The sequence below is a fragment of the Equus quagga genome, chromosome 12 (genome assembly GCF_021613505.1).
Source record: "Equus quagga isolate Etosha38 chromosome 12, UCLA_HA_Equagga_1.0, whole genome shotgun sequence".
Classification (NCBI taxonomy): Eukaryota; Metazoa; Chordata; class Mammalia; order Perissodactyla; family Equidae; genus Equus; species Equus quagga.
The window spans coordinates 31,903,660-31,929,238 of record NC_060278.1 but is presented as its reverse complement, the minus strand read 5'-3'; the positions used below and the strand labels follow the sequence as shown (position 1 = coordinate 31,929,238).

Genomic DNA, 25,579 nt, shown 5'->3' with positions numbered 1-25,579 from the left:
ACACAGAGAAAAACCAGCTCGACAGCCCTAGACTGAATGAGAACAGAGTTGGCTGACTGAACCCAACACGGGGAGTTGGATGAAGGCTTCATGGGCGTGGTCAGTAGTCTGGTTCCTACACTAAGTCTGACAGGAAAGCACTGGGGGATTTGGGAGGGATGACATAATCTGACTCCACTTTGGTAGACTGCTCTGGCTGCTGTGAAGAAGACTGCAGGAGATCGAGAGTGGAAGCCAGGAACCCAGTTAGAAGGCAGCAGTCAGGCGAGAGACAATTTCACCCACATACTCTGCACAATTCTGTGGAGGCGGCCCTCAGTAGTCCCATTTCACAGAGGAGGAAGCAGAGGCATGAAGCTCTCCCAGAGTCATGAACCTGGTGAGTGGCATCCTAGGGTTGGCACCCAGGTGTGAACACCTCCAGGGCCACACCCTTCACAACTAAGCGCACTACAGTCCAGCCGTTCCTGTGAAATCTGTAAATAAGTTTCTTTGGGACAAAGTGCACGCCTTCATGTATGTGTAGACCATGGCTGCTTTCACACTGTTAAAGTAGAGTCAAGTAGTTGTGACAGAGATCATAATGGTCCAGAAAGCTGAAAACACTTGCTGGCTGGCCCTTTACAGAAAGCATTTGCCAACCCTGTTTTAGAGTGTATCACACACCAAATACAACAAACTTATTTATTGCTTTATTTTGTTTAGCTGTCATGTGCACTGCTCTTTTCTCCTCAGCTAGACTCAAAGTACTTTAACACAAAAACATAGTTTATTGTCACTCTTTTTCTTAAACTCCCAGAGTAAAACCTGGTGCTTGAATGACTTGGTTTCATGGCCTGAAACTAACGGGCTCATCAATGAGCTGGAGAGTACATCAATTCTTCACCTATTAAACACTTTCACTTTTACATATTTCCCCTTTTAAACTTTTTAGATATCATTTCAAATTTATAGAAAATTTGCAAAAATAATACAAAGAACTCCCATATATTTACACAAATTCACCGATTGTTTACATTTGATCCCAGTGCTTTTTTTCTTGCTAATCATTTAAAAATAAACTGCAGATACCATGCTCCTGTATCTCTAAATATTTCAAAGTATTTCCTAAGAACAGACATTCCCTTATGTGACATAAATTCTCAAAACCAGGACATTTAACAATGATACAAAACTACCATGTTATCCAAAGTCCATGTTCAAATGGTGCCAACTGTCCCAGTAATTTCCTTTTGGTTATTCCATCTTCCTAGTCTATGATCCAAGCCAGGACCGTGGATGCATCCACTTGTCACATTATCTTTACATTCCTTGGATCTGGAACAGTTTCTTAGCTTTTGCACTTCTTGAACTTGGCAATTTTAAAGAATTCAGGCCAGTTATTTTGTAGATTGCCTTCAACTTGGATTTTCTGACATTTCCTCATGATTAGACTCAGACGATACATTTTAGCAGGAACTGCAGAAGTCTGTCTTTTCCTGGCGGTGTTAACTTTGATCCTTGGTTAAGGTGGTGTCCACCAAGTTCTTCCAAAGTAAAGATGCTACTTTTCCCACTATGAACATATTCTGTTCTTCATCAATTGTTCACGTACTAGTTTTAGCATCCACTGATGATTTCTTAACTCCATCACTCCTTGTAAACCATTAGATCCTTCTACATGTATTAAAAAAATAAGTTATTAGTTTTCCCTTCTCATTTACTTATGTATATCACTATACACTCATGGAATCTATTTAATGGATTATAATTTATAGTTATCATTTTTTATTTTGAGGCTCACATGGCCCCAGTTTGGACCAGGAAAATCCCTTCAAGCTGGCCTCTATGTCCTGTTGGCAGGTCTTCATCATTTTTTAAACACTTTCTTACTTTCTGTTACAGCACATGCCCCAGACTCATGTTCTACTTTCCCTACTGCAGCCCTGGAATCAGAGACCTAGCTCCTTTTAGTAAACAATGGTATTTAGAAACTAAGATTTGGGCACTAGGTATGTTCATTGCTACCAGGAGTGTCTCCAGGCCCTCTCAGCAGACAGAACATACACACTTGTGCCCTTCACACACACACACACACACATACCAATTTATACACACATATCTCGATAATACTTCTACCCACATCTATAGCTTTGAAAGCCACAGGTTCAAACTAATATCTCCCATTTCAATCCAACATTATATGATTCATTCTAGCCTTTAACTTTTCCATAATTCTAACTCTTTTATCCAAGAAAATTAGCTCCTATTATCCTCAATATATTCACTAATTTGCTTAAGCTTGGGAGATACAGAAAGTAATTTTAGAACTGCTAGCTAATACCAGTGTGAAATTAATGTTGTGTCTAGTTTTGGCCTATTATGAAAATCTATTGTGAAGATTTATACCCATGCATTTATATGGACAGCCATTTTCATTTCTCTTGGGTAAACGTCTAAAAGTGTCATTGATGGGCTGTATGGTAAGTGCATGTTTAAATTTTAAAGAAATCATCAAACTGTTTGCCAAGTGGTTATAATATTTTACATCTGCATCAGTAAGGTACAAAATTCGTCTCGCTATATCTTTACCAACACTTGGTACCGTCAGTCTTTTCCCTGGTAGCCATTCTCATGGTAGTGAAGTACTAACTCATCATGGATTTAAGTTCGCATTTACCTGACAGCTTCTGTTGAGCACCTTTCATGGGCTTATTGCACATTTGTATATCACCTGCTGTGAAGCATCTGTTCAAGTTTTTGTCGATTTTTGAGGTGCCTTTTTAGTACTGATTTATAGTAGTTCTTGATATATTATGGGTACAAGTTATCTTTTAGATACATGTTTTGAAATTATTTACCCTGAGCCTGTGGTTCACCTTTCATACCCTTAACAGAGTACCTGATGAGAAATTTTTAATTTTCATGAGATTCACTTATTTTTTCCTTTCTAGTTAGTGTTTTTTGAATGCTATGAAACCTTTGCCTATCTGAAGGTCCAAAAGTTACTCTCCTTTGTTTTCTTCCAGAAGTGCTATAGTCTTACCTTTTACGTCTAGGTCTAGAAGCCATCTCAGGTTCATTTTTCTAAGTAGTGGAAGTTGATGTTGGAATTCACTCTTTCCCCATATGTTTACCTAATTTTTCAAGTACCATTTGTTCTAAAGATTTTCCTTTTCTCATTAAATTATCTTGGCTCCTCTGTCAAGTACCACCTGACTCTATAGGTATGGGTCTGATCTTGGACTCTCTATCTGGTATAGTTAACCTATGTGTCTAACCTTCTAATAGTTCTACACTATTTTGATTTTTGTAGGTTTTTTTGGTTAGAATATCATTTATTGAAGCCACATCTCAGAGAAATTTATATTTTACCAATGTTTTTTACTGTGGCAAAAAACAGGTAACCTAAAATTCACCCTCCCAACAACTTCCGTGTAGTCAGTACTACACTGTCAATCACATGCACACGGTTGCGTAACAGATTCCCAGAACCCCCCATCCTGCATAACTGAAACTCTACACTCACCTGACAGCAACTCCTCCACCAAAGCAGTGGCACCCCCATTCTATTTTCTGTTTCTATGAGTTTCACTACTCTAGGTACCTCATATAAGTGGGATCATGCAGTTTTTGTCTTTTTCTGACTGGCTTATTTCACACAGCATAATGTCCTCAAGGTTCATTCACGCTGTAGCTGTGTCAGAATTTCCTTTCTTCTTAAGGCTGAATAATATTCCCTTGTATTTATATACCACATTTTCTTCATTTATCCATTGATGGATATTTAAGTTGCATCCACCTCCTAGCTATTGTGAATAACGCTGTTATGATCACAGGCATAGAAACAACTATTCAAGTCCCTGCTTTCAATTCTTTCAGATACATCCCCAGAAGTAGGATTGCTGGATCATACGGTAATTCTATTTTTAACTTTTTGAGGAAGCTCCATATTGTTTTCCACGGCAGCTGTACCATTTCACATTCCTATCAACAGTGCACAAGAGTTCTGATTTCTCCACATCTTCCCACCAACAGATCCAACAGCTGGTGCTTCATCAAAATAATAGTGTGGTGCTTCACCAAAAGCACCAAACAACAGCTGCTCTTTTAATAGTGGCCATCCTAACAGGTGTGAGGTGATATCTCGTGGTTTGATTTGCATTTCCCTGATGATTAGTGACATTGAGCATCTTTTCAGACATCCACTGGTTATTTGTAAATCTTTGGAAAAGTGTCTTTTTAAGACATTTGACCATTTTTTTAATTAGCTTATTTGTTGTTAAGGAGTCGTATGAGTTTTTATTATATGTGACAGATATATGATTTGCAAATATTTTCTCCCATTCTGTGGGTTTTTGCACTCTACACATCATTTCCTTACCTGTGCAAAGAGTTTATTTGTGGGCTCTCTATTCTGTTCCATTAGTCTATATGTCTGTCTTTATGCCATACCACACTGTTTTGATTACTGTAGCTTTGCAATGTTTTGAAATCAGGAAGTGTGAGGCCTCCAGCTTTGCTCTTCTTTTTCAGGATTGTTTTGGCTTTTCAGTGTCATTTGAGATTCCATATGAATTTTAGGATTGTTTCCTCTATTTCTGCAAACAATGCTATTGGGATTTTGATAGGGATGGTTATTGTAGTTTTGTAATAAGTTTTGAAATTAGGTAGTGTGAGTCCTCCAAATTTGTCCTTTTCAAATTTGTTTTGGCTATCCAAATTTGATCCCATTTTCAAGGAAATTTTAGAAATATCCTGCAATTTCTACAAAAATCCTGTTGGGATTTTGACTGGATTCATATTAAGTCTATAAATCAATGGAGAGAGAGTCAATATCTTAATACTGAGTCTTCCAATCCATGAGTGTGGTGTATCTCTCCATTTATTTCTCCTTTAATTTCTATTAACAAGGTTTTCTAACTTTTCACTGAAGAGTTCTTCGTAAGTGTTGGATGTTACTGGCGTTATTGTAAAAAGAATTGTTTTTTAATTTCACTTTCAATTTTTGTTGCTAGCATATACAAATACAATTAGGTTTTTATATTGAACTTGTATCTTGCACCTTTACAAAATTCACATTATTTCTAGCAGTTTTTCAAATTTCTTAAAATTTTCTAAATAAACCATCTGTCTGTAAATCAAGATAGTTTTACCCCTTCCTTTCCAGTCTTTGTTGTTTACTTATTTTTCTTGCCTTATTTCATTGGTTAGGACTCCCAGTAAGTACAACATGGAATAGAACTGGTGAGAATGGCTATCCTTACCTTGTTCCTGATTGCAGGAGGAAAGCATTCAGTCTTCTACCATTAAGGATGATGTTAGCTATAGGGTTTTTTCCCCAGCTGGTCTTTAACAAATAAAGTAAGTTCCCTCCTGCTCCTAATTTTTAAAGAATATCTGTAAGGAACAATTAAAGAATTTCTGTAAGGAAAGACGACTGAATTTTGCCAAATGTTTTTAGCATCTAGCAAGGTGATCAAATGAGTTTTCTCCTTTATTTTGTTAACACGGTGAATGACATCAATTGACTGACTGTCTGAACCAAGTTTGCAACACAAAACTATACTACACGACAGGGATAAACCCTAAGTGGTCATTATGTATATATATAAAAGTATATATATATATATTTTATACTTTTATATATTTCTGGTTGGATTTACTAATAATTAAGAGGTTTTGCATCTGTATGTCAAGAAGTATAAAGGGTCTGAGATTTTACCTGACACACAAGCTAACGAGCGAGCCTGCCACAGTTCCATGGATGCTGGCAGAAGACACAAGACTCCTATGTCAGAAACAAAGAACTTTACTACACACAGCAAGAGCAGTAGCTAAGGTATCAGCATTTGCATCAGTTCCTGAGCACAAGTTCCCCCAGGGTAAAATGAAGAGAGCTAGGTGACATCTGCACATGCAGTGGGGTAGATTACAGGAAACAAACCCTGATCTTAGAGTACCCAAACCTCTTACCATGAGCAGATAGTCAAATTTTCTACATTTTGGTTTTACTAAATTGTGTTTTCTAAGGAATTTGTCCATTCTGTCATTTCATCATTGTAAAATTCATCAGCACAAAATTTTTTATATTCTTATCTTCCTTTTAATATCTATAGGAACTGTAGCATAAACCTATTTATTTGTGACATTGGTTATATATGTTTTCTTTTCTCCTTGATCCATCTTGCCAGATTTTCTATTTCTCTTTTTCTTCATTTCATTGCTTTCTGCTATTAACTTTATTATTTCTTTCCTTCTACTTATTTTGGCTTAATTTTCTATTTCTAGTCATTGAAGTAGAAAATTGTATCACTGATTTTAACTTTTCTTCTTTTCTGAGATAAGCATTTAAAGCTGTGTATTTCCCCCTTGCACTCCTTTAGTTTCTTTCCGCAAACTTTGATAAGTTGTATTTTCATTTCCATTTAGTTTAAATGTTTTCTAATTTCCCTTATGATTTATTCTTTGTCCTATGGGTAATTTAGAACAATACTGTTTAACTTCTAAATATGTCGGGCTTCTCTAGACATCTTATTGATTTCGAATTTGATTCTATTGCAATGAAAGAAAGTATCCTGTAAGATTTTAAAATTCATTGAAATTTTTTTTATGGTCCAGCATGTAGTCCATGTGTGGTTAGAAGGAATGTTCATTTTGTAGTTTTTGGGTACACTGTTCTATAAATGTCAATTAGGCCAAGATGATTTATTCTCTTTTCAGATCTTCAACATCTTTCCTAAATTTTATAACTAGATGTTCTTTCAGTTACTGAAAGAGGAATGTTAAGATTCTCCAATTAAGATTGGAGATTTGTCTATTTCTCCCCTTTGTTTTGTAACTTTTAGCTTTATAGATTTTGAAGCTTTGTTCCTACATGCATATATATTAAGATTTGTTATTTCCTTCTGATTCATTGACCCTTTTATTGTTATGAAATGTCCGTCTTTAACTCTGGTCATATTCTTTGCCTTGAAATAAACTTTGCCTGATTACTATAGTCACTTCAACTTCCTTATGCTGTTTGCATAGTATATATTTTTTACATCCTTTTAATTTCAACCTATTTCCCTTTTTTTTAAAGTACACTTTTTTTTTTTTGGAGGAAGATTAGCCCTGTGCTAACATCTGCCGCCAATCCTCCTCTTTTTTTGCCGAGGAAGACTGACCCTGAGCTAACATCACTGCCCGTCTTCCTCTACTTTATATGGGATGCCTACCACAGCATGGCTTGACAAGCGGTGCATAGGTCTGCACCTGGGATCTGAACCAGCGAACCCCAGGCCACCAAAGTGGAATGCATGAACCTAACCGCTGCACCACTGGGCCAGCCCCTAAAGTACACCTTTTATAAACAATATATAGTTGAGTTTTGTTTTTAATCCACTTTGAGAATCCCTGCCTTTTGTCCATTTATGCTTAACGGTTGCATATAAGTCTGATATTTTGCTATTTATTGTCTATTTGTTGCATTGGACTTTTATTCTTCTGTTTCTCCTTTCTTTTCTACTTTTGGTTTAATCAAGTTTTTTTTCTTTAGTATTCCATCTTAGTTCCCTTATTGGATTGGTAGCCATATCTGTATGTATTATTTTTAATGGTTGATGTAGGAATTACAACATGTATCCTTAACACACTCTACTTAGTGTTAATATTGTCCCACTTTGAAAGAAAAAAACCTTTGCAATAGAATTCCATTTATCTCCATTTCTTTGTGTTATTGTTGTCATATATTTCACAACTAAATTTATAACTACCACTACACAATGTTATAATTTTAGCTTTAATTTAAACAGTTATTTTTAATGATATTAAGGAAAAAAATCGGTATCTTCATTCTTTCTTTTATATGAATTCTATCTGTTCTTTCCTTTTAGCCTTAAGTATGTCCTTCACATATCTCATAGATCAGGTCTGCCAGCACTGAATTCTCTGCTGGCCCCAGCTGTCTCTTCTGACACTGTAAGCCAGTAAGACTGGATTTCAGTGGCTGCGAGTCATGCATATACTGGAGAGTGCCCACAGGAAAAACGCTGCAATTCTTACCAGTTTCAGTTCCTAATTTCAAAGGTAGACTCCTCTTCATTTCTGCCCGCTTTCAATCATTCACCGGTGCCTTCCAAAAACAAAACTGTTTTCAGGTGATAGCACAGATTTTATCACATGTCTGTAAGATCAGTCTGACCAATCTACTAACCCATTACTGGAGCTGGAAGCACTTCTAATTTATTAAAAGATACTTTTTGATAGTCACAGAATTCTGTGTTGACTTTTTTATTCGGTCTTTTAATGATGCTATTCAGTGTTTCTAAAGAGAAGTCAGCTGTAAATTGCCTTGTTGTTTCCCTTTAATATAATCTATTCTGTTCTGTCTGATTTCAAGATTTTCTTTTTATCTTTGGTTTTCTTTGGTTTGACCACAATGCACCCAGGAGTGCTTTTCTTTATCTTCATCCTGCTTGAGGTTCATTGAACTTCTTGGATCTGAAGTTTGTTTACATCAAATCTGGGGAAATTTTAGCCATTATTTTTTCAAATCTTTTGTGTGTCCATTCTCTCCTCTCCTCCTGGGACTCCAATTACATGTGTATCAGACAGCTCACTACTGCCTCACAGATCACTAAGGCTGTTCTTCAGAATGAGTCATTTCTATTGCTCTATCTTCAGGTTTATTAAGTATTTGCTGTCTTGGATCTGCTATCAGGCCTGTCCGCCTGAGGTTTCAGTGCTGATGTTGTGCATCGCACTGCTACAATTCCCATTTGGCTCCTTTAATAGTTTCCATTACTGTTCTGAGTTCCCTACTGTTCCTTCATTTTGAGCATATTTCCTTCCAGTCCTTAAAAGAGTTACAACAGCTGCTTTAAAGTCCTTGTCTGCAGTTGGCTTTATTAACTGTTTTCTCTTGACCATGGGTCACATTTTCCTGCTTCTTTACATGTCTAGAGGTTTTTGATACTGTAATGGAGCCTGCGGACGAGACTTTACGAAGATTGGGTCCTGTTATCTTCTGAGTGTTGATTTTTGTTCTAGTAGCCAGTTAACTTGGTTGGACTCAAGCTCTAGACTGTCCCCGACTGTCCTCCCTGTGCTAGCAGCTAGCTCAACCATCCAGCTGCTCTCTCTGTTGGGCTCCCAAATGCATGCACAGTTCCAGGGTTTGCCAAGAATCTGAATGGAGTTTATAACCAGATTTGGGGACTCCCTGCTTTGTGGTTCATTCTTTCCCAAATTTTCCCCTTAATTTCCAGCTGTTCTGACAGTCCCAAATTCTTTCCTCTGACACATTAAGCCAGTCTATGGCTTTCAGTTTGGGTTTTAGGAGTCCCACACTATGGCAATTAGGGAGTATATTCAAGGCAAAAAGCCAAATCAGCATGAATCTCACATGCTGCTGCACTCTTTTTTCAAGTGGCCCCTCCATTTTTGGCCTGTGTTTGGGAGTTGCTCTGTGGGAGAAGTGGTCTGATACCAACTCCAGAACCAAACCTAACATTCCACCCCCTCTAGCTTTTGTGTTAAATTAAAGAATTTAATAAGATTATCCAAGTCAAGTAAAATATAACTTTCAACCCTACTTGGTTTAGAGTGATTTATAATTATCTTAATGGAAGACTCTCACCTAAATTAAATCCTTCACAAAATGAATTTTTTTATTTGTGCCATTCAGAAAAAAGAAACATGCTAGGATCTACTGAAAATATCTGAAGCTAAGAGGGAAAAATAACTCAAACCATCACTTGACCATGCTCCCCAAAATAAAATTATTTTAAAATAACAACTGACTTCTAAAATTTGAAATCAAAGGCACAAATTAGGGGATTCATTTTTTTGTCTTAGTACAACAATTTTAAGTTACACTGTTGAAGAATTTGTTAAAACTGAAGTCTACCTACAGAATTTCACTGTGACTCCACGTCTCAACTCAGTTACTTTATGAAAAGTATTTTCACTTACAAGTTTTCTAATTACAAGTTAAACAATGGAAAAAAATTAATGTAAGATTTCATTTGACTGATACAGTGTTTTTACACAAAATTTCTTCCTCTGTTTAGTAAATAGCCAATGAGATGAAAATCAATCAACAGCTATTCAATTGATTTCTTACATGTATCCAAGATATGTTCACCTGACTCAAAAATGAAATGAGGCATCAGTGATGCAATGAGAGAGGTAAGATGTAGCCACGTTACTTTTACTTTCTGACACCTTCTGGTATACCAGCAATTTCCACTTGGAAAAAAAAGTCAGCATACATACTAACATTGGGCAAATCATTAAACTTCTGTACGTCTTTCATCTATAAGATACAGGAGTTATATTTAATGATTTATCAAACTAATTCTTTTCAGAAAGGTAACTCTGTTCTATTCTAACCATGCAAGTTTTTTGTAGAAATTGGCAGGGTATTCCTAAAATTTCCATGAAAATGCAACCAAATTTGGGTAGACACAACAAACTGCATCTGCTAAACAGAGCGAGTGAAGTGCTCAGATGATGGCCAGGAGTCCTGCCCCTGAGTCTCTGCAGCACTGACAGGCATTTGTTCTCCCCTCTGCCCATGGATCGTGGCTAACGAAAGCAACCAACTTCCCCTCTCCTGTTCCTTTTGTATCATGTTAGGAACAGGGACACACACCCAGAGCAGAGAAACTTCATTCCAGGCCCGAACTGATCATTTCAATCTACTTCAGATTTACCTCCCAATCTCTCTTCAGCTTATTCCTCCAAAAGACCAATTTTTAGGAAAGTAACCAAAATAACAATGACAACCCTGAAACCTGTGCTTGGTCTACTAAGAGGGAGGATGTGCACTTGGAGTTTACATGGCACGCAAAAAAACACAACGACAGACACAACAAACACCCACACACAGTGGATTAACCTTTGTCCTTAGTCCTTTCTCAAAGTTCTTAAAAACAAGGTTTGCATCCTCTTTACACATGGTCTTTTTGCCCTCAAATTGATATTCTTTTCATTTCCTTCAAATTTCCTATCTGATCATGATTTGGTCAATATAATTATAATGCTTGTGTTAAAAGTAATTTCATTTCAAAAAACTGAATAGACTATACCAAAATATTAAGAGTAGTCATTTAAGGATGATGAAATTGCAATGTATATTTTTCGTTCATTCTTTTTGATATTTGCTAAGTTTTTTTGCTTTCAGGACAACTTTTGCAATCACATAAAAATCATATTAACACAAAATAATAATTTTAGAAAAGATGGATAAATAGGCAAGGGACATTTTAAAGAAATGTGGATTTTTTCCACAAAGATAAAAGACATTTTAAAATTGCTAGCACCACACAGAAGTCTGCTAAATTTTTTCCCACAAAATTGAGACAAAATAGTAAAAGAAGAATATTTTCAACCACAAAGAGACCAGCATGCCCCAGAATGAAAAGACAGTTTACCTCCAGTTGGCCATGAGCAAGAAATAAATGTTTGTTGTCGTAAGTCACTAAGATGTTGGACTGCTTATTGTACAGCAAAACTGAACAATACATAAACTAATGAAGTAACTAAACTTCAAACTAATTATTTTCAAAAAGGCAACTCTATGTCCTATTTTAACCACAAAACAATGGCATCATAAACATTTAAAAATATCTGTAAATAGTACCCCAAAGATCCCCTTGGACTACATGTTGAATACTAACGTTAAGTAAACTAAGAGGATGACCCTCTGCAAATGGAACCTATGGTGTTATCACTGAAGATCCTTGGAGAACATGCTAATCCAATCAAAACAAGGCCGAGATGTAGAAAGAGATTGACTCCAGTACTGAAGATCTGCCTCTGGAGTGGGCAGCACACTTATGGCAAAAGGCAGTCACTATACCACTGAATAAAATGCTTGGATCAGAATTTACTTCTACATGTTAAGCTCTTGCAGTGCTTAATAATCCCGACCCTAACCCAAATATCCAAACCAAAGAGGAACGTTAGACTACCAACACCTTAGAACTGTGATAAGATGGATGGATCTTTTTTGGAAAGATGTTTTCAAATATTACGATTAGTGGGGCGAATATAAACCCACATCCCTGTGTGACTCCCCTGGTTCTTCTAACTTTGCTTTTCTCTTTTCTTCTCAACAAGGCTGGGTGCTCTCCTAGCTCCCTACCAGAAAGAAAACAGCCAACTTTGACACCAGTTGAGACTTCTACGTGTCTGACTGCCTGCAGGCAAGTGAGGAGAGAGGAGAGGAATGAAGCTGAACATGAGGGAAAAAGGATATGATAAAACCTATCTTCTGCAAGAGCCAACACCAATGGGGGGCCACAGGGAAGCCCCTGGAGAGCTCTGAGTGACCTGGATGCAAGGAAGAGGAGCGTACTGGATGAACCGATAAGAAGATTGGAAAAGGGGTCTTAGCTGAAAATAAGTTTATACTTCTTATCCTAAAACCCGGATCAATCCTACAAAAGTCTATGAATGAAGGTCAGCAGCTGTGATGCACATGAAATCCACTGAGGCATTTGATTAAGTGTCACAAAAACCTTAGTTACAAACGTCCTGGGTGCAGTTTCTACCCACATTAATCAGGAGCTAGATGAGAGGCTGTGAAGGGGAGGGAGGGAGAAGTGGAAATCTCCCACTTGTACGGGGCTGGGCAGAGGGAGGGAAGAGTGGAGGCACATGCAAGTGGCAGAGCCACTGCAATGAGCATACAGAACACAGAGATCTGCTGGTCACACTGAGTGTCCTAAATTCCTAGGATGGTCTGAAACACAAGTGGACTTAAAATGAGAAAACTACACAGCAGGAGGAAACAATCTGGCTCTAGAGCTGGACATTTAGTTTTACAGGAAAGAGAACTGTTATTTTCTACAATTTCTAGGTATCATTGGAGACAAGTACCAAAAAGTGGTCAAAGGTATTCCAGGCTGCCCATGAAGAGGCTGGGAAGTGGTGGTCTGCAATTTCATGTAAACTGAACACGAATTTAGGGATTCCAAGGTGGCATTAATATCTTACCAAAGCAAAGAAGAAACAAACAAATATAACCAGGAAGCACTGAATTAGACAGGGGTGAAGGCCATTTGAGGGTAAACATGGCAAGGATGTGGTAGGAAGAGAAGAAATCTGAAAGCTTTCATAGCACAAGACAAGACACTGGGTGCTCTGAAGCTGAATGTGTTCACCTCTGCCCTCGGGGGCACAGTGGGTGGCTCACCACAGACATTCCTACAAAACCATCCAAGGGGGTGTCAGGGTGAGCTGTGCTGGCACACGACACAGGGGCCGGGCACTGGATAATAGGCTGTGCAAATGTACGGGAAGCAAGAAGTAAAACCACTACTGCTGAAATGCCTCCACATCCTCTACTGACGCAGCTGAACATGTGCCAGCTGATCAAGGAAAAACACGTCAGGGCCCGATCCACTCTTCTCTGAGAAGGCAATGAAGGGTGAACTCAGAGCTGGGAGGCAACAAACCAATAATGGGACATTTGGAGATATTAAGCAAAACTAAGCACATCTCTCATCTGTCTCCTTCCTGTCTCTACCGTAGTAGTTTATGGTTTATTCACTTTGGGTCTGTCATTCTAACACCTCAAAAGCATCCATCTATTAAGAGACAGGAGATATTTAAGGTCTGCTTCATGTAGCACTGAATAAACAGATCATTCTTCCTCCTAAAGAATCTATTGGGTACTTCCTATATTTACAGTGTTAGATAAACTGGCACACTAACAGATACTTCTTCAGCAGAACTTCAAAAGGTACCAAAAATGATAATAAACCACCTACTAGGTCATAGAGTGCTGGACAAACAGAAAAGATTATCTCCTCGAAGAAGAATGTATTAAAAGCCTAGCAACACAGCACCAGCATTATGTGGCTATTCTTTGTATGTATCCATTTTCTGCAAACACCTCTTCCTAAAATAACCACTGTGGGTGACGAGTTTATCAATCCACTTGGTCTCCTCTCCTCCAACTGGACTGAAAGATGGACTTGACCCCACTCTTTGACTTCTGATGATTTCTCCACCTACTGTTTCCTCAGAGAAACTTCCACAGTTTTTCTTCCTCTTTAGTTCCATGAGCTGAGAGGGATGCAGCAATACAAAATGTTCCCATAGTTCTGGGGAAATGACAGAATGCTGAAGTAAGAGTCCAGGCTTTGGAGTCAGAATCCTGGTCTACCACCTACTAGCTGTAAAACACTGAGTAATAATTTTTTAATCCTTCTAAGCCTCACTCTGATCATCTGTAAAATGGGAACAAAATCAGTTACTGTGAGAATTACGTAAGATGAAATATACAAAGCAAGCCACTAGCTTCCTGTCACAGGGCAGGCACTCATCAATGACAGTTTCTTTTACTAGTATTTTGAAGCACTGGGTGTGATACGTGGGTTTGATAAAGTGAAACGGCCAAAAGGACTCAGATGGTTGGTGGCTCCCACCTTGTCCTCTCGCACTGATAGCCTGATTCTCTGAGCGACACTACCATGACCTGGTGCTCCTGGAGGCAGACATCGCAGAGCACGGGTAAACCTATGAACGGTGCTCTGCAACAGCGAGAAAGAAGGCACCAACGCTGCCTATCTCAGGGCAGGCCAGGCCACCACAGCCTCTGGTCTATACCTGAAGGTAAATCCCAAAGGGCAGTACTCAGTCAGAGGTCCCTCCTCTCCACAAGACTCTAGTTTCAGAAGTCTCAATAAGGTCCTTGAACAGATATAAATTCTTAATATACTGAACAGAACATTCCACTTCCCTTTTTGTTTCTTCATATAAATTGCACTTTCATTCACTCTGGAAAAAACTAGTATCCTGCAATACCACAAGCAATGGGATATTTGGAGCATAAATCAGATAAGCAGATAATCTTTACACCGTCAGCCCCTCAGAGAATGAGTCTATCTGTGTCTATCCAGGGGTTTAGATCTTGAGAAAAACTGATTGTTGCCCCTTCTCGTCTCCCTCATGAAATCAAGACCACAGTCCAATTCCTGGAGCTCCTGCTCCTCTCACAGAGCTCACAACATCACACAATTAACTAATACTACAGACGTGGACAGCGAGTGGACAGCCTCAAAGACAAGCATGAATGCAGAGAATGCTGTCTTCAAGGAAGCTTACTTTATTTCTTAGTAGCAGAGCAGTGAAGGCCACGGTTCTAGAGCCAGACTGCCTGGGTTCCAATCCCAGTTCTTCCACATGACTTTGCGCAGGTTTCTTAACTCATCTGTGCCTGTTTCCTTATGTGCAAAAAAGGAACGATGAAAGTACCTGCCATTGGGGTGGCTACAAGGATTAAATGAGTCAATCCATGAAAGGGCTCAGGGCAGAGTCTGACATGTGATGGTGTCAACACTGAACTGCACTGTGAGCTCTTAATATGACACTGTGCATTATTAATGTAAGCTCCAAGCCTGAGAGAGAAAAAAAAAGAGAAGCAACCCAAGTGTGGGAGAAACCAAGACTTTGCCGAAAGGCTAAACCAGGATGAGCTCCTTGCGTTCTGACTACTGCCACTGCTACCCTCTAGCCTCACAATCAGGGCCACCCATGCTCCATTCCATGAGGGTTTGTAGTTGAACTCTTTTCTGTTCTTTGCGTACATTATGCACAGAGAAGCAGAGGTATAGGGAGCTGTGTAAAAATGCTGAAGATAGAGGGAAGGCAAGAGGAGGAGGAAGGTTAGGACTGTGTGCTTCCAAGGAGCACCATCTTGATCAGAGGCGGAGCATGTAAGGGCATTGAGAGCCACCGCCAACCACCTGGTTTTCATCTACTCGCAGCTTCAGTGCCATCCCCCTCATCTCTCAATCTCCAAGAAAAACATGTAGTTATGTGACCGCAGGGATAGGGGAGGGACCGTGCATGGAAGGGGGCTCTGGTCTGAGGACTGTGCTCATTCATTCAACAATTACTCTCTGAGCTCCTGCTGTGCACTAGTCCCTCCTCTCACAGAACTGTTTGGAGATGTAGACCAGTAAACCAAGATGACAGGATGTGACAAGTATAATGAGTAAAGAATTTGTGACCAGCAAGTACAGAAGATGGGCATCTGGCCCTGGGTGAGTTTGAGACAGAGTTGGCAGGACAAGAAGTGCCACGCAGACTGGACCTGGGAGAACAGTGGGTGCTCCAAACTTGTCCGATTATTGAGGATGTATAACAGAGCTTTACCTGCAGAGCAGCTGACTTTCTTATTCTTTAAATCCTTTCATAAGTTCTTGGCCTCGCTAAAGTCATGTCAGGCCAGCTGACATCAGAAATCAAGGATGAACTTCCAGACACACGCACACGCTTTTTTTTTCCAGCTTCTCAATCAGTTTTCTCCCACCTCCTCTCTCTCTCTCTCTCTTTTGTTTTATATCACAGATAGCTGTACAGACACAAAAACTCTCACAGGGTCCTTACTTGGTTTTTGGCCTTTAGAACTGTTTCCAATGAAGAATGAATAACATCCCTATTCAACCACCAAACGAATATGTATCGAATGCCTTTGCTGTGCCAGGCTCTGCTCTAGACATAAATTATCTGTACTTTCTTTTCCATTATAAGCTCACTCCATGTTTAACACTTGTGACTAATGCTTTTGTCCTTAATGAATGAAATGGGGGATACAATTTTATAACAGCTATAACCTAAGTACACAGGAAACACACCAAAAGTCAATTACAAACACAAAGGCCAATAGCTTTGTTCACCCATGAACGAGGTGTTGAGACACTTGACTCATGTGACAGAGACTTTACATGAGTTACATAAAAAGCATGTAGAACAGTGCCCGGTATGAAGCGAGTGCTCAACAAACGTTGGCTGCCCTAGGAAGATGACTGTTTAGAACAAACATCAGGTTTTGCTGTGTTTAGGAGGTCACGGTTAAGTACCAATGTGCTAGCTGCTGCTACTGTTCTGTGCTGTCAAGAATTTCATACAAATGAATTGTGTGAGATCAGTCTTTTGTGTCTGGCTTCTTTCTAGTAGCATGATGCTTTGAGGTTTAGTCACGGACGTCTGCACTGGCTCCTTGTTCTTTATTGCATCTTGCATGCTCTCAGCCCTCTGCTGTTCCATGTAAATTCTACTATGAGCTCAAGCCCCCTAAAGGACCCTGGGGGGACTTTTATTAGAATTGAATGTAGATTAGGGGAAATCACAGAATTGTGATTTCCTGGCCATTATCACAGTGTAGCCATTCATTTGGGCCTCTTTAATATCTTTTGTATAAAATTCTATAATTTTCACCATAAAAGTCTTGCAAATCTTTTGTTTGAATTTTCATTAGGTTCCTTATAAAGTTTTTGTTGCTACTGTACAGAACTTTTAATTATGCTTTTACATTTGTTGCTAGTGTATAGAAATATGATTAATTTCTGTTTGTTCAGATTATATTGAACCGTTATGCTAAACCCTCCTTATTTCTAATAATTATCTATAGATTATTTGGGGGTTTCTATGTAGATAATTTTCCTTTCTCATTACTGTCCTTGTCTATTACTGTCACACGCCTCTGTGCTAGCACAAAGCAGGAAGGACGTCTTTTCTCTCTTTCCATTCTCTGAAATTGTTTGTGTTGAATCAGACTGTTAAGTTCTTGAAACCTCTGAGAGCCTGGGATGTTTTTTGTGACAAGGCTTTCAGCTACTGTTTCCATTTATTTAATGGCCATAGGATTACTCACAGTTTCCATTTCTTCTTAAATATTTAAATTAGGAATTTGTCCATTTAGTGAAGTTTTCAAATTTATAGCCACAGGGTTCCTCATAGTCCTCTGATTATCTTTTTTCCTCTGGTGTATATCTGTAGTGATGTCCCGTTTTTAATTCCTTATTTACTTCTGTCTTCTCTCTGCTTCACCATTCTCATTGGAGGTTTCTCAATGTTATTGGAACGTCCTAAGAATCTTACTCCTCTTTGTTGATCCTCTAAATTGTATCATTGTCTTTCATTTCATTTTTTAAATTAGTAGAGTATTTTATAGAGCAAATTTAAGTTTACAGAAAAATTGAGTGGAAAGTACAGTATGCTCCCATATACCACCTTCACGTCACACACACACACACACACACACACACACACACAGAGTTCCCCTATTATTAACATCTTACATTAGTCAGGTACATTTGTTACAATTGATGAGGCAATATTAACACATTGTTAACTAAAGCCCATAATTTACATTAGGGTTCAATCTTAAGTGTTGTACATTCTAAGGGTTTTGACAAATGTATGATGACATGTATCCACCATTAAAGTATCATAGTGAACAGATTCACTGCCCTAAAAACCCTCTGTGCTTAGCCTATTCATCCCTCCTTCCCCTGAGCACCTGGCAACCACTGATCTTTTTACTGTCTCCATGGTTTTGTCTTTTCCAGAATGTCAGATAGGTGGAATCATACAGGATGTAGACTTTTCAGACTGGCTTCTTATACTTTGTAATATGTGTTTAAGGTTTCTCCACATTTTCAAGGTTTAATAGCTCATTTCTTTTTAGCACTGAATAATCTTCCCTTGCTCTGGCCTAGAACAGCACTGTGAAAGAGAATTTTTCGCTGTCGGGGGATGTTTTCCATATCTGCACTGCCCAGCATAGTAGCCACTTGTCTTAAAATGTGGCTAATGAAGCACAAAAACAGAATTTTAAATTTTATTTAATTTTAATTAATTTAAACGTAAGAGGTCCCATGTGGATACTGGCCACCATGTTGGACAGTGCAGCTCTACACAGATGGAGGCCAGCCTTCACTGGAAATATTGAGTGTGCAATCTGACTTAATGCCTTATTCTCTGTTACTCTAATGTAAGTAAGAGAACATGGTATTTCCTGATTTATACTAGAATAGATAAACAAAAGAAAAAACTGAGTTTAGAGAAAACAAAGAGTTAGGAAACCACATTAAAATCAGTATATTCAAATTGACTAGAGAAAGACAAACTTTTTCAATCTAGAAAATAAAACTTTAGTGTCAAGAACTTACTGCAGGGTAAATAAACTCTTTGGAAGCAAACACCACACTTCCTGTATTTTTGTCTCACCTAGAGTGCACAGCAGAGTGCTCAGTACACAAAATTATTTGCACATTTGTCAAATGAATAAATACTAGGACACAAATCCTTATTCCCAGAAACTCAACATTGCTATGAATCAGACTTTAAACTGTCATCAGTATAAAATCAGCCTCAGAGTGGGTTCAGGTGTCGAAGTTTCTAGTTCATATTCTCTCAATTTTTTAAAAAAGAATTCATTTTTACAAGTCTCACAGCAATGTTTCTCAAACTCTTTAACCTAAAGAATGCTTTAAACTATTAAAAGTTGCTGAAAACCTTTAAAAGCCTTTGCTTTTGAGATTAATACTTTGATATTTACTGTATTAGAAAGTAAACTGAGGGGGCTGGCCCTGCGGCCTAGTGGTTAAGTTCAGCATGCTCTGCTTTGGAGGCCTAGGTTCGTGTGTTTGGATTCCAGATAAGGACCTACACCACTCGTCAGCCATGCTGTGGTGACAACCCACATACAAAATAGAGGAAGAGTGGCAAAGATGTAAGCTCAGGGCTAATCTTCCTCAGCAAAAAAAAGAAAGAAAGAAAAAAGTAAACTGAAAAACTTTTTCAAACAACAAGACTTCACAATCACAGATTCCACTGGCTGTCAGAATGATAACATCACCATATGTCAGACAGCCTCTGGAAAAATCCCTTGGACATTCACGAAAGAATGAGAATGAAAAAGGCAAATAATGTGTTAGTGTTATTCTGAAAATAGTTCGACCTCACAGACATTCTGGAAAGGGTCTCAGGATCCCCCAGGGGTCCCTGCACTCTATTTGAGTTTGCTGTCCTAGAGGCAGACAGGGCTCCGTGACATTCCTCCTGAGACGAGTGCAGGTGGATCAGGGTGCCTGACAATGGAGAAAGCAGCTGCTCTTGTCCAGGCTTGCACATAAAGTATAAGACGTGGTTTTTAAAACTCTTTCTAAGCTCACTTAAAGACAAAATAATCATTTAAAACATATTAGGAAATCATATGCTACATTTTAGTTTTAATATTCTTCCTTGTCATAGTCGCTCTTGGTTGGAATGGCAACAACACAAATCTCAAAGTTTTCTTTTTTAGGGTTTTTGGTTGGGGGACAAAGAGTGCTAAAAAATAGCTAGGAATGTTTTAGGCTCTAATTTAGACTTCATCAAGTAAAAGTAACAAAATGCCTAATGCAGAGTGTGACATTTTCTAGGTATTCAGTAAATGCCTGTTCATTTATTCATTCACTTTCCAAATCAAATTTAAGTTTCCAAAGAATGTTATTTAAAAAGAAGAGCAGTGCACATTATTATAAAGAATTCTAGTAGGAGTTCATTGCAGTGTAAGGTCATGGGTTTAGAAATGAAATGGAAAAAATATAGCCAGGAGAGACTAAATTTGAGGCTACATGGTTGACTAGATTGATTGTTGATTAGGTCAATTATCTACGAGATAACAGAATTACCTCTTGGCTGATATAATTTTGGTATTGAGTGACCACTTAACTACTACAAGTTAAGTGGTCAAAGAATTTTAGAAAGCTAAGTCTCCTGAGGGCCACAAAACTTTTTCTTCTGAGCGTCTTTGATCTTCCATTCTGGCTCAGGAGAAAATAAACCAGAAAATCCTGAAACGTGTACACTGGCAATAGACTGAAATAAGCTCTTACCAATACTACATTTTAAAAAATGATATATGAGCATATACTCTAAGATAAAGTAACTTACAGTCTATCAGTGAAATGTCTAAATTAAGAAAACTGATGACTAGATTATTTTAATAATAGGAAATAGGAGAGAATAAGGTGGTAAGTGAGACTACCAAATGAGCCCTAATAATGTCCACAGGCCCTCTTTACTTTTCCTTTAGGGTGGCTGCCATGATACATGGGGGTAGTGGGCGCGCTCAGTGTTGGTTATAGAAAATGAGAACCCCAACTGAGAGTTCATGAGCATATGGAAAGATCCTCTAGATATGTCAGTTCCATATGTAAATTAAGCAGTCATTATTTATTCAAAATTGAGAGGAGTGCCAATTTTTAAAAATTAAAATAGTATATATGGAAGAACATTTTCCATGTCTTACAGGACACTTCGAGGAATGTCTACACAATTTTTCATAGTATTCTCTACATAGTAAGTGAATAGCTGAGGCAAATTCCACCATCTTTAACCTATGAAAGGAAATCTAAATTCTCTAAAGGCAGAACCAGAGGCCATCATCTCTGCAGCTATACAACCTAGACATCTAGGAGTCACCCCTAATTCCCTCTCTCACAGCCCCCAACATTAGCTCAGCCGTAAGGTTCTACTGCTATTATCTTCTAAACATATCTCAAATCCCACTGGCACTGACTCATCTCCTAAACATGTATCAACCTCAGGCATTCAGGGTCTTTCCAATCCATCTACTTCTAATCCATACTCCACACTGCTACCAACATAATGTTCAAACCCAAAATCTACTCCTGTCATGGCTTTGCCCAAAATCTTCAAGGGGTATCCTATCATCTTCAGGATAAAGCCCAAATTCCTAAGCACAGTACATGAGATACATTAAAATCTGGACTCTTGTACCTAATTTCTTACTTTTCCCCAAATGTGCTATGCTCTCTTATCTTCCTTCTTCCTTCAAAAACTATTAACTAGGCAATATTTTACATGCTTGGCATACATGAATAAACAAAACAAAGATCTTTTTCTTTTTGGACCTTACATTCTTATGGTAGGTAGACAGATGACTGATAGATGGATAGATGAGTAGGTAGACAGACAACAGAGAGATGACAGATGGATAGAAAGATTATATACATACATAGATAGATGACTGATAGATGGATAGATGAATATGTAGAAAGAGGACAGATGGACAGGAAACTATAGATTGATAGATGGCTAGATGAGTAGATAGGCAGATGAGAGAGAGATGACGAATAGAAAGATAGATGATTGATAGATGACTGATTGATAGACAAGTAGGTAGGTAGGCAGATGATAAATGGATAAGATAGGTAGATTATTGATACAGGTAGCTAGATGACTGATAGACAGGTAGATGGACAGACAGATGACTGATAGGTAAGTAGGAAGACAGATGATGGATAGAGTGAGGGGCTGATAACTGCAATGGATACAAATGAATGAGGATGGGGAAGGGTAGGGATTGTGTATGAGGTGACACGGTGTTTTAACATCTTGATTGGGTGGTCAGAGAATGCCTCACAAAAACAGTAACACTTGAGCAAAGACCTGATGTACATAAGGAAACAGGCAATGTGTATGTATTGAGGGAAGAACATTCTAGGCAAAAGGAACAGTATAAAGGCCCCACAGCGGTTAGGTGCCTTGTGTACTCGAGAAACACCTAGGAAGCCAATGTGGCTGCAGACGAGGAATGAGGTGAAAGACGAGGTCATGGAGTAATGGGAAGCCAGATCATGCACACAGTAGGTCATTAGTGGGATTTGAGAGCAACGGGAGCTACTGGAATACTTGAGGAGTGTCACCAGCTAACACGTGTTTAGAAGCTCAGTGTGCTATTGTGTTGAAAGCAGCGTCCTCAGAGGCCACTCCATCCAGTAACTTTCACCCTGTACATGTTATAACCTTGGGTTCACGGGTCTGGCTCCTCCTTTAGACTGTGAGCTCCTTGCGGGGTGGCTGTGTTTTACTTTCTCTATAGCTCTGGAGCACCGAGCAGACTGGGAAAAATGATTCATCAAACTCCTTAGGTGCTGCATGCTCAGATGGAGCTCCAGGACTGCGCTGGACACTGGAGGGCCTTAACTGGTCTCTGAGCTTAGGCCTGGAGCCCAAAATTCAGCCACAGTGAAGGCCTGATTCTCAACAACTGGGCAGAAAGGGCAACCAAGTGAGAGAAAACCAGAAAGAAGTAGAGCAAGTGAGACGAGAGTGCCAGGAGAGATGCCCCCAGGATGAAAAGACAGGAGCCTGCAGCACTCTCTGCAGCCTCACTCAAAGGGGGGAGAGTTCTGAGAGCTCATCTCAGGGGTGGGAGTTCTAATTGGAAAGGACTAACACTAACTGGAGCATTTGCTCACAGCTCTCCCTCACCTCACAATAATGCTAATGAGAAATTAACAGTGAGTCTAAAGTCGGTTTTAGGTGGGCTGTACCAAGATGGGTCTAGTTTCCTCTTCAAAGGGCTGTGCTGGCAGTGTCTCCATTGACTAGGGGAAATCAATCCCCTGAAGGCATCCTTCATTCTTCTCCTTGGCCACCACCCACCTTCCACTGTGTGCTTTTCTCCCACATCTTCTTTTCGGCCCTTGAAGACAGAAGGTAATGTGCACAGGTGAAGGGAGATGTATCTGAGGCCAAGAGACCAATCACCACTTCCTACTGTGTTAACCTCTCTCAGACTTTACTTGAAAAATAGTGAGACAACCACCACCTGTCCCCTAAAATAACCAGGAGGATCTGGAAAAGACAATACACCTTATCAAGGGTCATGTAAACATAAGAGCTTATCATCCCCTACACCTCAGCATTAGGAAAGATATATAATGTAGGAAATAGACTGTGCTATGATTTAATTTCCATCTAAATTTTTAAAAAGTAGTTAATATAGAAAGCTGGAGCTTAGAAATGGACACAAGATATAATCTATGTGGAAAGAAGTTGGGTTACAGGGCCAGATGAAGCCAGATTTGCATCCTATTTGATGAGTTCTCACTATGTTATCATTAACAATCACACACTACCTTGAACTTCAATTCCTCATCTATAAAATGGAAATAAGAACACTTGACTAGTTTCTGAGAGAACTGAAGATACTGATGATAGTCAACATGCATCTAGACGTATGTCTGTGTATGTGTCTACTGTATGTGTGTGTCTACGTGTGTGCACATATAAAATACTAGCATAGTAGTATCAAGACAAGGGAGTTAATGGAAGCATCTCATAATAAGTTGACAGCACATATGTGCGTGCCTCTACCCTCCTAAATTATTTGAAAGGGGCCTTTGAGATGCCTGAATGAGTAAGATGGGCTGTTGATATGTGCTAGGTGTTAAAATACATTTGAAACACAGAAGGTGGACTTGGGAACAAACTCCTGTCCTCAGTCCATCCCCACATATTTTCCCAGGCATCCAGGCCTCCTGTGAGCGGCCGATACTACAGGAGGAGCAGCAATGAGGCTGTCGTTGGCCAAAATTTTCCTAGTTTCTCAAGTCCATTCTTCTTGCTTGTGCAGATAAGGCCTCCTGATGCTATAAAATCTCTGTCTTACCCTTTTCTTCTCTTCTAGAAAGGAGAGTGGGGCCAGGAAGTCAGACAGCTCATTAGAGAATATAGTGGTAGTTTATCTCATAAAGTCTCATTAATGGAAAGAATCACAAGACATGGTACTAGAGGTTCACAGGGTTGACCTGCCCAGCCCTGGTGTGACTAGCTGAGCTACTTTATCTCTCGTAGCCTCAGCTTTCTCTTCTGCAACATGGAACAGTTCTTCACCTGCTTGTCTTGAAAACTAAAGGAGATAACCTCTGTGAAAGTACTCTGCAAAATATAAATTGATATACAAATGTTATAATTCAGATCATCAGCAGCAGCAATCCACATGTGCTCTGGTGTCCCAGCGACAACACTTATTGACAATTTTCTCTTAAAAATGGTAGTTAGGGTAGTAGAAAAACGCAACTTTAATCTAGATGTTGAGAAAAATCTCTCAAAAAGTAATTAAAATATTAACCATAGTACAAGTTTTCTGATGTTAAATTAACAAAAGAAATTTAAGCCAGTCAAGCCCAGGTGATGATTGCAATAAAACGAAATTACCAAGACAGCATTCTTGTACACAGCTTCATAAAACACAAAGGAAATGATAAACAAAGAACATACAAATATTTAAGGATTTTGTTTCCTTTTGAAAACTGTGCTTGAAAAACAGAAGTCACTAAGGTTAAAAGAGAAGGAAAAATTATACTAGCAACCAAGATTACAAATAGTAAAACCAAACTGTTGATCAGTGGCACCTAAAAAAATGAGCAAAATCTGGCTTATGAGAGATTACTATTTTAAAAATTATTACGAAACTCTACATAGTGGACAACGTTAACTTTAAAAACGTGAAAAGAGTTGCAATTTACTGAATTTTAATGTGTACCCTAGAGAGTATATTTGGGTATGAGGTAGGATGTCATCACCTGTGGATCACACAACCAACCACAAGAACACTCAAACTTACTCTACTTTGGCCTCATATTTACAAAGCTGCTGCACATGTGCCTGCACATCCATTTCTCCATCACCAATGTTACAGACTAGAGTATTAGCACCTCACGTCCACATTTGGTGCCTTACCCGACCGATAGCGCTCATCTCGTGACCCTGAGGACCTTCGGCGGTGATAGCGCGAGGAAGAGGAAGGAGTAACTGGAGCCCGGCGCTCTGGAGGCAAAGCTTGATCCACCCCTGGGTTAAGGAAAAGAGCAAAGTAAGGTGAGGCTTTACTTGGCAGCTGGAGTTAACTTACTTTGTGGAGCAAATCATTCAGTAGAATAAAGCCCTGACTCACTGCATTCCCACAGGCAAGCAGAGCACACCCAGAGCGGGCATGGGAGGCCAGGGACATCAT

The 25,579-nt window shown here is 39.0% G+C and overlaps 1 protein-coding gene and 1 long non-coding RNA gene across 2 annotated transcripts in view; both read right to left on the bottom strand.

Moving 5' to 3' along the window:
• Nucleotides 1–25,579, bottom strand: part of DIP2C (disco interacting protein 2 homolog C) — a 472,249-nt gene that overhangs the window by 185,368 nt on the left and 261,302 nt on the right. Inside the window, exon 6 of the mRNA XM_046678001.1 lies at nucleotides 25,306–25,416. Within this exon, the coding sequence (XP_046533957.1) occupies nucleotides 25,306–25,416 (111 nt within the window). The remainder of the gene's footprint in view (nucleotides 1–25,305; nucleotides 25,417–25,579) is intronic.
• On the bottom strand, nucleotides 737–8,265 carry LOC124248389 (uncharacterized). Its single transcript, XR_006891027.1, has 4 exons — nucleotides 8,026–8,265; nucleotides 5,705–5,770; nucleotides 5,247–5,379; nucleotides 737–1,656 (listed from the first exon to the last, which is right to left on the bottom strand). It is a non-coding gene; the product is annotated as an uncharacterized LOC124248389 (long non-coding RNA).